Source organism: Phyllobates terribilis, unplaced genomic scaffold (assembly GCF_046119375.1).
Source record: "Phyllobates terribilis strain yellow unplaced genomic scaffold, ASM4611937v1 Scaffold_11__3_contigs__length_659146591, whole genome shotgun sequence".
In the NCBI taxonomy this organism is placed as follows: domain Eukaryota; kingdom Metazoa; phylum Chordata; class Amphibia; order Anura; family Dendrobatidae; genus Phyllobates; species Phyllobates terribilis.
The window spans coordinates 438,591,863-438,606,302 of NW_027362771.1; the positions used below are offsets into that span (position 1 = coordinate 438,591,863).

General features: G+C 42.0%; 1 protein-coding gene across 1 annotated transcript in view; it reads left to right on the plus strand.

The window, feature by feature from the left end:
* Positions 1–5,442, plus strand: part of KIF7 (kinesin family member 7) — an 81,738-nt gene extending 76,296 nt beyond the window's left edge. Inside the window, exons 17-19 of the mRNA XM_073653251.1 lie at positions 2,713–2,911; positions 4,389–4,553; positions 4,627–5,442. Coding sequence (XP_073509352.1) covers positions 2,713–2,911; positions 4,389–4,553; positions 4,627–5,015 — 753 coding nt within the window. The 3' untranslated portion in view covers positions 5,016–5,442. The remainder of the gene's footprint in view (positions 1–2,712; positions 2,912–4,388; positions 4,554–4,626) is intronic.
* The last annotated feature ends 8,998 nt before the right edge of the window (positions 5,443–14,440 follow it).

Genomic DNA, 14,440 nt, shown 5'->3' on the forward strand with positions numbered 1-14,440 from the left:
AGAAAAACGAGTGGCCATCATTGCTTTAAGAAATGAAGGTCAGTCAGTCTGAAAAATTGGGAAAACTTTGAATGTGTCCCCAAGTGCAGTTGCAAAAGCCATCAAGCGCTACAAAGAAACTGGCTCACATGAAGACTACCCCAGGAAAGGAAGACCAAGAGTCACCTCTGCTTCTGAGGATAAGTTTATCCGAGTCACCAGCCTCAGAAATCGCAGGTTAACAGCAGCTCAGATTAGAGACCAGGTCAATGCCACACAGAGTTCTAGCAGCAGACACATCTCTACAACAACTGTTAAGAGGAGACTTTGTGCAGCAGGCCTTCATGGTAAAATAGCTGCTAGGAAATCACTGCTAAGGACAGGCAACAAGCAGAAGAGACTTATTTGGGCTAAAGAACGCAAGGAATGGACATTAGACCAGTGGAAATCTGTGCTTTGGTCTGATGAGTCCAAATTTGAGATCTTTGGTTCCAACCACCGTGTCTTTGTGCGATGCAGAAAAGGTGAACGGATGGACTCTACATGCTTGGTTCCCACCATGAAGCATGGAGGAGGAGGTGTGATGATGTGGGGGTGCTTTGCTGTTGCCACTGTTGGGGATTTATTCAAAATTGAAGGCATACTGAACCAGCATGGCTACCACAGCATCTTGCAGCGGCATGCTATTCCATCCAGTTTGCGTTTAGTTGGACCATCATTTATTTCTCAACAGGACAATGACCCCAAACACACATCCAGGCTGTGTAAGGGCTATTTGACCAAGAGAGAGAGTGATGGGGTGCTACGCCAGATGACCTGGCCTCCACAGTCACCAGACCTGAACCCAATCGAGATGGTTTGGGGTGAGCTGGACCGCAGAGTGAAGGCAAAAGGGCCAACAAATGCTAAGCATCTCTGGGAACTCCTTCAAGATTGTTGGAAGACCATTTCCGGTGACTACCTCTTGAAGCTCATCAAGAGAATGCCAAGAGTGTGCAAAGCAGTCATCAAAGCAAAAGGTGGCTACTTTGAAGAACCTAGAATATAAGACATATTTTCAGTAGTTTCACACTCTTTTGTTAAGTATATAATTCCACATGTGTTAATTCATAGTTTTGATGCCTTCAGTGTGAATGTACAATTTTCATGAAAATACAGAAAAATCTTTAAATGAGAAGGTGTGTCCAAACTTTTGGTCTGTACTGTGTGTATGTGTGTGTGTATATATTGTCGAGGAAGAATACACTTTCTTTTTTCTATATGCCCCTTTTCAAATTCGTGTACATATGTAGAAAAAGAAAGATTGATAATGTTTGTTTTAGGATGGGAATATCTTTACCAGTTTAAATAAAACCTGATAATCCATAGGCAGCAAGTATCAGACACAGGCTGTGTGATCTCAGCCAGGTATGTTTGACTCTGAAACGCTGCGGCACTTAAGAGAAAAACATACTTTTAAAGGGAATCTGTCACCCCCTGGGCAATATCAGACCTCTACTATGAGCCTACAGGTTATAGAAAAGTAAATTTATACTTACCTGTATGACTCCCCGGCGCCTGCTCAATAGAACCCTGCGGCGCAGTCCACAGGCAGACTGGGCCGGTATGAAACAAAGCTCGCTGTATGTGAGTGGCGCTTTGCACATGCCTGGGAAGTCAGGAAGCACAGTGCACATCACAGAGCCCTGTGACATGCAGGGGAGGGAGGGAATATGGTAATTAATCATATAGGCGGGGATTTAGGGGAATAATAAACAGATGGATGGGGATTGCTTAGCGTCCCCCGGACTCCAAGCCTGTAGAAAACGGAGTTTATAACAACACTTTTCTCTGCAATCAAACCTCTACTATGGGCCATACAGGTAGGTATATATTTACTTTTCTCTAACCTGTTTGCCCATAGTAGAGGTCTAATATCGCAGATTCCCTTTAATAGCGGCTGGGGACTGAGTTGCGCCGCATAATAGTCCGACAGGCGAGTTTCCAGCATCTTCTCCCTGTCCGCTGACAGTGACTGACAGGTCTCTGCCTATACGTGTATGTAGGCAGAGACTTATCAGTCACTGGTAGCGGGTGGGGAGAAGCCATCAGGAACTCAACTAGTCTGCCGTGTGGTTCAGTCCGCGACAGCTATTAAAAGGATGTTTTTCACTTAAACACCGCAGTGTATCAGAGTCCAAGATACCTGGCTGAGATAGCCCAACCAGTGTCTGATATGGATTGGGCAGCATTTATCAGGTGTCAGGTTCATTTTGCGTCACATTCCATGCAGCAAATATGGTGGACATCCCGTAGGCTAACAGCATTAGAGTCTGTGCATCCACAGTGATTCAAGCATAAGGCCCTTCAGGAAACGCCAACATTTATTTTTCTGAAGAATCTTTTGCAGCATCATTTTGGTCGGTTTTGATACATTTTTGCCACAAGCATTTTTTTTTACTTGTACTGTATAAATTAGTGAGCAGCTTCCAAGCAGAAGCCTCCTAAACATTGGTGAGGTCACTTCTTTTAACCTCTTCACGTGTTTGGAAAACTGAAGCGGTTAAAAGAAACTCCAAAGATTGAACATGTGAACCACTACCGTAGTCGTTTTTACATTGCAGGAGTTGATTCTTTTAATTGATTAATTAAGCGTTTTTTTCTGGCAGGTTACAAAGCTTGCCTGCCTGATAAAGGCAAGTACCAGTAATCAATGTTGATGTTCCCTTCTTGGTTACATTTTGTTTTCTGCAGGTAGTTACATTGCGCGAAGAGGAACACAAATTACAGATTTCTTTCTCAGAACTGGAAATGAAGTTGGAGGAGCAGCAGCGCCTGGTATACTGGCTAGAGGTTGCATTGGAACGACAGCGCTTAGAAATGGATCGCCAGCTTACCTTGCAGCAAAAGGAGCATGAGCGCAACATACAACTCCTGCTGAAACAGTGTCAAGGTGAACATGTCCTAGTCAACTCTTAGTACAGACCCTGGGTTATTTAATGCTGTTGCTGAACAACAGTGTAAATTTACATTATTTTTTTTTAAAACCTACTTATGCCATTGTGATTATATTGCAATAGGTCCTGGTTCTTAATCCCCTCCTACAACTGTGAAAAGATTTATTACTTTATTACTAAATAATATTGGTGAGGATATTAATTACTATAATTATAAAATATGACATTAATCTTATAAACTGTAAAATACCTTTCATATTCAAGGGTTTTGTCCTATTAAAACAAGTTATCACCCATCTATGGAATTGGTGCTAACTTGTAGATTGATGGGGATCTGACCATTTGTACCTGCATCGGTTGGCAGAACGAAGAACTTTCATCCCCGTTACAATGGAGCCGCAGTGCACACGCTCGATGGCTACTCCTTCCATTCACTCTGGTGCTGCCTAGCATTACAGAGTGTTTTGTTTCTTTTACGGCAGCCTCAAAGGAGATGAATCCAAGCGGTGGTCAGGTGTTCGACCTTTTGTGACTGGGATAAAGGAGCCTATTCGGGAATAAAAATTCACCAATCTACCGATCAGAGTCTACAATGGCAACACCACCCATCAGGAAGGTATTACCTATTCTTTGGATAGGTGATAACTTGTAACTTGCAAACAATGTCCTATGAGGAACGGTTAGAGGATTTGGGAATGTTTAGCTTGCAAAAGAGAAGACAGAGAGGAGACTGAATAGCTGTCTACAGATATCTCACGGCTTGTCACACTGTAGAGGGATCAGCTTTATTCTCATTTGCACAAAAAAAAAAGACTAGAAGCAAAGGGAAGCAACTGAATAGGAGAAGATACAGATTAGATATTAGAAAAAACTTTTTGACAGTGAGGGTGATCAATGAGTGGAATAGGCTGCCACGAGAGGTGGTGAGTTCTCTTTCAATGGACGTCTTCAAACACAGGCTGGACAGATATCTGTCTGAGATGGTTTAGTGAATCCTGCTTTGAGCAGGGGGTTGGACACGATGACCCTGATTCTATTAAATGGACAATCCCTTTAATGTTCAAATATTTTAATGTCTTTAGTTGCTTTACACTGAAAAATTAACCAGATGACCACCTATGAGATTTTTGAAACATCAAGACAGATGTTTGGGTTGAGACAACCCCTTCAGCAATTTTATTAGAGGAAAACAGCAATGTCTTACCAACTGCAGTAATAGTCATTGTCATAGGTAGAACCATAGTGAGGACCCTGCAGGTCTGAGTTTCCTAGATCACATGGTTTTCACATTGTAATGTTTTAGACCTGTGTCAGAATAACAAGTATGATGATGATAAAGTCGAAGAAGAAGTGACATTTTTGTGCCTCAGTCTTTTGTGCTTAGTGATAAAGTTTTATGTTTTTCATTATGCTTCTTGTCTAAGATAACATTATATATCATTATATAATATAATTTTGATTTTACCTTTTCAGACCAAATGGGTGAGGGACTGGCTGGAAGCAGAAGACAATATGAAGGAAGAATACAGAAGCTTGAGAAGGAGCTTGGCTGGTATATGTGGGCACACCAGGAGCTGAGTCAAAGATTAAACAAAATGACTGTTCCTCCTCCTAATCATCAAGGAACACATGGAAAAAGTAAGGGATTTCTTGATGCTTGATGTGACGTTTGGTGTTAATATCATGCTCACTCATATGTTGCTGTCTCCAGTGACTGCAGGTGATGGACGAGCTCTTCCCAGTGCCACAGTATCCTTCATTGGTTCCGCAGAAGAGCAAAATAATGTTGCTGTAAATATAAATAATCAGCCTCCGGCTTCTGACCGAAACCTGAGGCCCAGGGACGATTTGATACATTGTCCATTACCTCCCACATGGAGACGATCCTTTCTGCCTTCTGAAGAACAAGCTGCTCTAGAGGATCTCCAGCATCGAGAAACCGCGATCGACACCCTGAACACCAGAGTGGTACAGCCAAGTGAAGGCGTTTGTCAGAGACCTGTTATGTACCATCGGAGGGATGTTCGTAGATGTAACATTAGTGTCATGCCTTTCATGTCTAATGTCGAAATGATTGATGTCCGGAAAAACCCACTTTAGACCTGTGCCAGCGTACTTTCACTTACCAGCTGAGGTGATAGTGTGCAGACCTGCTAAGTGCAATACCACTTATTACTTACTGTGTAGTATCAAGTCATCTTTTTACAGTTGAGACACACGTTTTTTGTTAATTATAATCTAGTGTTTGGGACAGTGCCTTATACCACAATTCCTTAGTAGATCTTGGTTAATGCGTCGCCTTAGTTATGTTTCATGTAGCGCATTGGCTACCTCCAGTTTCTACAGTGGACACATACAATCCACATTCCACTTTGCGAATAACACTAAAAATAATCTACAGTACATCATGTATTGTATAGATCTTTCCTGGCTACACTGCAATTGTAGTTTGTGTACATATATCATTTTTACTTTTGTACATACATTTTCTATTTTTTTGTAATACATTAAACGACTGTTTAAAATACGGATTTTTGTGTTGTTTTTCAACCATGGGGGCCAATACCATGAGCAGAATGAATCAGAGACCGGTTCCTGCATTACACATGTCTTTTTCTCTGAGACTCTATGGTGTTTCAGAGAAAAAGATAGTTGAAAATGGGCCTCGGGATGAGATGAATAGTCTGAAAGATGTGACCCTCGCTGGCTTCCTCTGCCATTAACCCCTTAAGCCCCGGAGCATTTTTCGTTTTTGCTCCCCTTGTTCCCAGAGCCATAGCGTTTTTATTTTTTGGTCAATATGGCCATGTGAGGGCTTATTTTTTGCGGGACGAGTTGTACTTTTCAACGCCATTACTAGTTTTATCATATCCTATACGGGAAAACGGGAAAAAAATTCCAAGTGCGGTAAAATTGCAAAAAAAGTGCAATACCACAGTTGTTTTTTATTTATTTTTTTTACCATGTTCACTGAATGCTAAAACTGACCTTCCCTTCTTATTCTACAGGTCATTACGAGTTCATAGACACCAAACATGTATAGGTTCTTTTATATTTAAGTGGTGAAAAAAAATTCCAAAATTTGGTTAAAAAAAAAAAAAAAAAATAGCGCCATTTTCTAAGACCCGTAGCGTCTCCATTTTTCGTGATGTGGGGCTGGTTGATGGCTTATTTTTTGCGTGCCAGGCTGACGTTTTTATTGATAACATTTGGGGTAGATCCGATGTTTTGATCGCCCGTTATTGCATTTTATTGCAATTTTGCGGCGACCAAAAAACGTAATTCTGGCGTTTAGAATTTTTTTCTCGCTACGCCGTTTACCGATCAGAATATTTTTTTTTTTATATTGATAGATCGGGCGATTCTGAACGCGGCGATACCAAATATGTGTATGTGGGGTTTTTTATATATATTTTATTTTGAATGGGGCGAAAAGGGGGTGATTTAAACTTTTATATTTTTTTATTTTTTTTTATATTTTTAAAAACTTTTTTTTTTTACTTTTTGCATGCTTCTATAGTCTCCATAGGAGACTAGAAGCAGCAACTGTCCGATCGCCTCTGCTACATACAGGGGACGAGCAGGTCCCCTGCATGCAGCAGAAATGGTCCTGTGCTATGAGCGCCGACCACTAGGTGGCGCTCATAGCGACAAGATCATGACAACCACAGGCGTCTGCTGCAGACCCTGGGTTGTCATGCACGCCCATCGGCGACCCGCGATCACGTGACGGGGTCGCCGGTGGGCGGGGCTTATGACGCGCTACCCGGAAGCGCGCGTTAAATGCTGCTGTCGGAGATTGACAGCAGCATTTAACTGGTTAACAGCCGCGGGTGGATCGCGATTCCACCCGCGGCTGTTGCGGGCACATGTCAGCTGTAAGAATCAGCTGACATGTGCTCCGTTCAGTGAGGGCTCAGCGCAGCAGCCCTCACTGAACGGAGGGTACGCAAATATGCGTACTAATACGTCCCCGGTAAGTAAGGGGTTAACATTAGTATTATTATTTATTTATAGTTACACACACTGGTTCACTTTTCATATTTTGTGTTATTTGCACTCTGATTCTTGAATTCTTTCTGGCCGTGGTTGATTATTTATACTTTATTTAGTATATGTTCATTTTTCACTTTAGTATGGTTCAATTACATATGTCCTGTTATTTATGCACATTTTCATGAGTATATACTGTGGTGGCCAAAAGTATTGGCACCCCTGCAATTCTGTCAGATAATACTCAGTTTCTTCCTGAAAATGATTGCAATCACAAATTCTTTGGTATTATTATCTTCATTTAATTTGTCTTCAATGAAAAAAACACAAAAAGAATTGTCCTAAAGCCAAATTGGATATAATTCCACACCAAACCTAAAAAAGGGGGTGGACAAAAGTATTGGCACTGTTTGAAAAATCATGTGATGCTTCTCTAATTCGTGTAATTAACAGCACCTGTAACTTACCTGTGGCACCTAACAGGTGTTGGCAATAACTAAATCACACTTGCAGCCAGTTAACATGGATTAAAGTTGACTCAACCTCTGTCCTGTGTCCTTGTGTGTACCACATTGAGCATGGAGAAAAGAAAGAAGACCAAAGAACTGTCTGAGGACTTAAGAAACCAAATTGTGAGGAAGCATGAGCAATCTCAAGGCTACAAGTCCATTTCCAAAGACCTGAATGTTCCTGTGTCTTCCGTGCGCAGTGTCTTCAAGAAGTTTAAAGCCCATGGCACTGTGACTAACCTCCCTAGATGTGGACGGAAAAGAAAAATTGATGAGAGATTTCAACGCAGGATTGTGCGGATGGTGGATAAAGAACCTCGACTAACATCCAAACAAGTTCAAGCTACCCTGCAGTCCGAGGGAACAACAGTGTCAACCCGTACTATCCGTCGGCGTCTGAATGAAAAGGGACTGTATGGTAGGATACCCAGGAAGACCCCACTTCTTACCCCGAGACATAAAAAAGCCAGGCCGGAGTTTGCCAAAACTTACCTGAGAAAGCCTAAAACGTTTTGGAAGAATGTTCTCTGGTCAGATGAGACAAAAGTAGAGCTTTTTGGGAAAAAGCATCAACAGAGTGTACAGGATAAAAAAAGAGGCATTCAAAGAAAAGAACACGGTCCCTACAGTCAAACATGGTGGAGGTTCCCTGATGTTTTGGGGTTGCTTTGCTGCCTCTGGCACTGGACTGCTTGACCGTCTGCATGGCATTATGAAGTCTGAAGACTACCAACTAATTTTGCAGCATAATGTAGGGCCCAGTGTGAGAAAGCTGGGTCTCCCTCAGAGGTCATGGGTCTTCCAGCAGGACAATGACCCAAAACACACTTCCAAAAGCACTATAAAATGGTTTGAGAGAAAGCACTGGAGACTTCTAAGGTGGCCAGCAATGAGTCCAGACCTGAATCCCATAGAACACCTGTGGAGAGATCTCAAAATGGCAGTTTGGAGAAGGCACCCTTCAAATATCAGGGACCTGGAGCAGTTTGCCAAAGAAGAATGGTCTACAATTCCAGCAGAGCATTGTATAGCACACATTTTATTATTTATTTATATAGCGCCATTAATTTCATGGTGCTGTGCATAAGAAGGGGTTACATACAAAATACAGATATCACTTACAATAAACAAAGTAACAATGATGTCAGGTACAGAGGGAAGAGGGCCCTGCCCTTGCGGGCTTACATTCTCTCAAAGAACATGCAGATCTTTTAGTCTGTATTCGCACGCAGCAGACATGCTACATTTTTTCGGCAGCTATTTATCTGCATGTTTTCTGCAGGGCTGTGCACCAAAATAAGCAATAACAATCTTGTCTCATTATTGCATTTTTGCCTTTTTTTGTGTGTGTGTTTTCCCCTTTGTTTCAAATCTGCATCAAACAGATTTTATAGTGCAGAAAAGTTTTGGCAATTCCTTGTCTACCACAATTGCCAGAATGTCACCAAGCTTACTTTATTTTTTTTGTACATGTGGTTCACAGAGCTGTAAAAAAAATTCTTGTTTGGATACTCAAATAGTTTGGGCATCTTTTTTTTGAGTGCTTGTGTTGTGTTGGGGGCGATGGGTATAAATCTTCTAAACACCAAAAAGCATGGAGCCAAAATAGTCAATCAGTATAAGTAAATACTTCTTTATTCAATCATAATATAAATAAAAGGCACAATTATATATAATTCATATAACAGACAGGTTAATTAATGGAAAAAAAAGAGGGGGGGGGCTCAGGTAATCAAAATAAGGGATCAATACATAATTGTAGGGGTGGGGGTAGTATGCTTATAAAAAGTGCAAGTGCAAAGACAGATTTTATATCTAACTAAAAACAGATCCTGGTATATTACACTGTTGTGTTACTCCACGGATAATAGTCCATCAATCATGATAAGCTATATACCAGAGAATCCTGCATAATGCTATATCCCTAAAGGCCACTCTTACCCATATTCACCCTTGTACGATACCACAACGCGCGTTGGGGCTGCTGTTGTGGTTATACTGATTGACTATTTGGCTCCGTGCTTTTTAGTGTTTAGACATATATATTCCTTGCAGCTCTAGTCGTTCTACCACCATGGGTCTATGTGGCAGATAGGCCATTTAGTGATGTAGACAGAAAAAATATTTAAATTTGAGAGTCCTCAGTGGTTGATACCTTTTAATGGCTAACTGAAAAGATGGTAACAGGTTGCAAGCTTTCGAGACTACTCAGGCCTCTTCACCAGGCTAGTATAACCCAAAATCTGAAGAGTCACATATTTATGCACAATATGCACAGAAATAATGCAATAGATGAGACTGGTCATGAAAAGCAGAGCTATTACTATGGGAGAGATAAACATTTCTGGCTGTAAATATTTTAGCAGTTCATAGATAAGAACTGTGAAAGTTTTATTGTTTGCTGCAGTGTTGTGATGACCCCACAAGTCTGATGGCCGCATTCTTTAGTTGATGTAGAATTACATAAATCTATGTGACACATTCCTTCCTGCTCTGAAGGTGTCAAGGGTCACCATTAGTTTATATTCCGAGACTCTCCTTTCTATCTGAGATTTGAAGTTGCCTTTTAATACCGGTAATTTCATGTCTTTGATGCTGTGATCAGGGGAACAAAAATGTTTGGCTACAGGTAGATCTATTCTTTTTTTGTGTGGCGATGATGATTTATCCTTGTCCTAAGTGTTTGCCCTGTCTCCCCTACATTCAAACAGTGATGTAGACATTATGTTATCTGTTCTAATGATATTGTTTCTCTGGGTATAAATCTTGTAGCAGGAGCAGTGTAACTCACAGGACATTTTCACTGGTCAGTAGTGTGGAACTTTATTTGTAAGTCCGAACCAAGAGCGGTGTAGCATCGTCCCCCTTACCGCTGCGGTCCTGCTCCGGCGTCTTCTGGCCTCCCTGCTGCTGGTGCACGCAGCTTCCCCGGCTCTGTGCTTAGGGCGCGCGCGCACTCCCTCCCTCTTAAAGGGGCCGCGCGCGCCGTCCTAAAGTCCCAGGCCAAAGGCCGGAGGACTTCCCCTATAAAAGGCACCTTCCCCAATATGGAGGTGCCCGTGCAAGGTTGTTGCTTTGTGATTCTTACTTTGCTTCAGCCCCCAGGTCCTCTGCAAGTCAGTCCTGTCCGCCAGTCTGATCTTCAGTCCAGTCCGCCAGTCTGTCTATGGGCTCTGCCCGCCTGCTTACCTAGAAGCACCTGCCTGTCGCCAGCCGTGCCCGCCAGCACCTGCCTGTTACCTGCTGTGCCTGCCAGCCCGCTTACCTGGAAGCACCTGCCTGTTACCTGTCGTGCCTGCCAGCTTGCCTACCCGGATCACTCGCCTGACTATCGGCCTAATCAGAATGCTTGTCTACCCGGACCACCCGTCAGCCTGCCAGCTGAAGCTCATCCGCTGTACTGGTCAGTTCCTGCCCTCTGACCCGTGGGAGTCACCTGCTCTCATACAAGGTCGGTCCCAGAGTGGCACCTGGTCCCTCTGCTCGGTTCCTCCCTGGTTCACGGAGTCGACTGAGCCGCCGTGCGACCTTGGTCGGACCGAGTTGATACTTAGTTGCGCCCCTCTGGCCCCTCCTTGCACCGCAGCACAGAGGTTCCACCACCCGGATCCGTAACAATCGGACTACACAGAAAGAAACAATGGAAAGATTTTAACCTTTGTTTCATAGTAACATAGTTTTTTTAAGGTTGAAGGAAGACTAAGTCCATCTAGTTCAACCCATAGCCTAACATGTTGATCCAGAGGAAGGCAAAAAAAAAACATGTGGCAAATACTAAGCTCCACATTGGGGAAAAAAATTCCTTCCCGACTCCATACGACAATCAGACTAGTTCCCTGGATCAACGCCCTATCAGAGAATCTAGTATATATAACCTGTAATATTATACTTTTCAAGAAAGGCATCCATGCCCTTCTTAAATGTTAGTAGTGAATCACTCATTACAACATCATGCGGTAGAGAGTTCCATAGTCTCACTGCTCTTACAGTAAAGAATCCCCGTCTGTGATTATGATTAAACTTTCTTTCCTCCAGACGTAGAAGATGCCCCCTTGTCCCCGTCTCAGGCCTCAGAGTAAAAAGATCAGTAGACAGGTCTTTGTACTGTCCCCTCATATACTTGTACATAGTAATAAGATCACCCCTAAGCCTTCGTTATTCCACAGTAAATAAACCCAAGTGTAATAACCTGTCTCGGTATTGCAGACCCCCCAGTCCTCTAATAACCTTGGTCGCTCTTCTCTGCACCCGCTCTAGTTCAGCTATGTCTTTCTTATACACCGGAGACCAGAACTGTACACAGTATTCTAAGTGTGGTCGCACTAGTGACTTGTATAGAGGTAAAATTATGTTCTCCTCATGAGCATCTATGCCTCTTTTAATGCATCCCATTATTTTATTTGCCTTTGCAGCAGCTGCATGACACTGGCCACCAAACGTGAGCAATACACCCAGGTCTTTTTCAGTTACAGTTTTGCCCAGTGTTTTACAATTAAACATATAATTATAGATTTTATTTCCTCTGCCCAAGTGCATTACCTTATATTTATCCCCATTAAAGCTCATTTGCCATTTATCAGCCCAAGCTTCTAGTTTACATAGATCCTCCTGTAATATAAAATTGTCCTCCTCTGTATTGATTACCCTGCAGAGTTTAGTGTCATCTGCAAATATTGAAATACTACTCTGTATGCCCCCTACAAGGTTATTAATAAATATGTTAAGAAGCGGGCCCAATACTGACCCCTGTGGTACCCCACTGTTAACTGAGACCCAGTCTGAGTGTTTTCCATTAATAACCACTCTTTGTTTCCTATCACTGAGCCAATTCTTAACCCACATACATATATTTTCCCCTATCCCCATTGTTCTCATTTTATGTATCAACCTTTTGTGTGGAACCGTATCAAAAGCTTTTGAAAAGTCCATATACACAACATCCACTGCATTTCCTTGGTCCAGTCCAGAACTTGCCTCCTCATAAAAACTGATCAGATTAGTTTGTCAGGAGCGGTCCCTCGTAAACCCATGTTGATATTGGGTCATGAGGTTATTCTTCTTCAGATACTCTAGTATAGCATCTCTTAGGAAACCCTCCAGGATTTTACCCACAGTAGAGGTTAAGCTTACCGGCCTATAATTTCCAAGTTCAGTTTTTGTCCCCTTTTTGAATATTGGCACCACATTTGCTATACACCAGTCCTGTGGTACAGACCCTGTTATTATGGAATCTTTAAAGATTAAAAATCATGGTCTATCTATGACGTTACTTAATTCCTGCAGTACTTGCGGGTGTATCCCATCCAGGCCCGGGGATTTGTCAACTTTAGTGATTTTTAGACACCACCGTACTTCCTGCTGGGTTAAGCAAGTGACATTTAATGGAGAATTTTTGTCATCACTAATCATGTTTTCTGTCATGCGATTTTCTTGTGTAAATACGGTTGAAAAAAAGTAATTTAGCATATTGGCTTTTTCCTTATCCACCATTTCACCCAGACTATTTTTAAGGGGGCCAACACTATAATTTTTTAGTTTCTTACTATTTATGTAGTTAAAGAATATTTTGGGATTAATTTTACTTTCTCTGGCAATGATTCTCTCTGTCTCAATCTTTGCTGCCTTGATTTGGTTTTTACAGAATTTATTTAATTTTCTATATTTATTTAATGCCTCGTCACTACCTACTTGCTTTAGTTCTCTAAATGCTTTCTTTTTGTCACTTATTACGCCCCTTACAGCTCTATTTAGCCATAATAGTTTCCTCCCATTTCTAGCATGTTTATTCCCATAGGGTATATATTTTGCACAGGTCCAATTCAGGATGCTAATAAATGTCTCCCATTTGCTTTGTGTAGCTTTATGTCTCAGGATATCGTCCCAGTTTATTGCACTAAGATCATCTTTCAACCGTTGGAAATTAGCCTTCCTGAAGTTTAGTGTCCTTGTAACCCCTCTACTACACATCTTATTAAAGGATACATGAAAACTTATTATTTTGTGATCACTATTACCCAAGTGACCCCCAACTCATATATTTGATATGCGGTCTGGCCTGTTGGTTAATATTATGTCTAGCAGTGCCACCCTTCTTGTTGGGTCCTGAACCAGTTGTGAAAGGTAATTGTCTCTCATAGTTGTCAAAAACTTATTACCTTTGCTTGAACTACAGGTTTCTGTTCCCCAATGTATTTCAGGGTAGTTGAAGTCCCCCATAATAATAACTTCTCCTCGAGTCGCTGCTTCATCTATTTGCTTTACGAGGATATTCTCCGCTGCTTCCATTATTTTTGGAGACTTATAACAAACCCCTATCAGTAATTTATTATTTTTTCCCCCTCCCCTTATCTCCACCCACAGGGACTCTACTTTTTCATTAGATTCACATATATTCTCCTGCAAGATGGGTTTTAAGGATGATTTTACATATAAACACCCCCCCCCCCTTGCATGTTTGTACTGTCATTTCTGAACAGACTATAGCCCTGTAAATGAACTGCCCAGCCATGGCTCTCGTCTAGCCATGTCTCAGACATCCCCACCATGTCATAATTATTTTCCAACAAAATTAATTCTAATTCCTCCATTTTGTTGATGAGGCTTCTGGCATTAGTGTACATGCATTTTATGTATCTCTCTGTACCTCTATTCCTTCTTACTTTATTGACTGTTCTAACCCCATCCCCAATTTCTTTATTTGTGCCCAGGTCACTATCTGCACTATCTTCCCCACCTATAAAATGAATACCCTCCCCCCCCAAATCCCTAGTTTATACACTCCTCCAACCTTCTAGCCATTTTCTCCCCCAGCACAGCTGCACCCTCCCCATTAAGGTGCAGCCCGTCCCTAGCGTAGAATCTGTAACCAACTGAGAAGTCGGCCCAGTTCTCCAGGAACCCAAATCCCTCCTTCCTACACCAGTTCTTGAGCCACTTATTTATCTCCCTAATCTCCCGTTGCCTCTCTGGCGTGGTACAGGTAGTATTTCCGAGAATACCACCTTGGAGGTCCTTGCTTTAAGC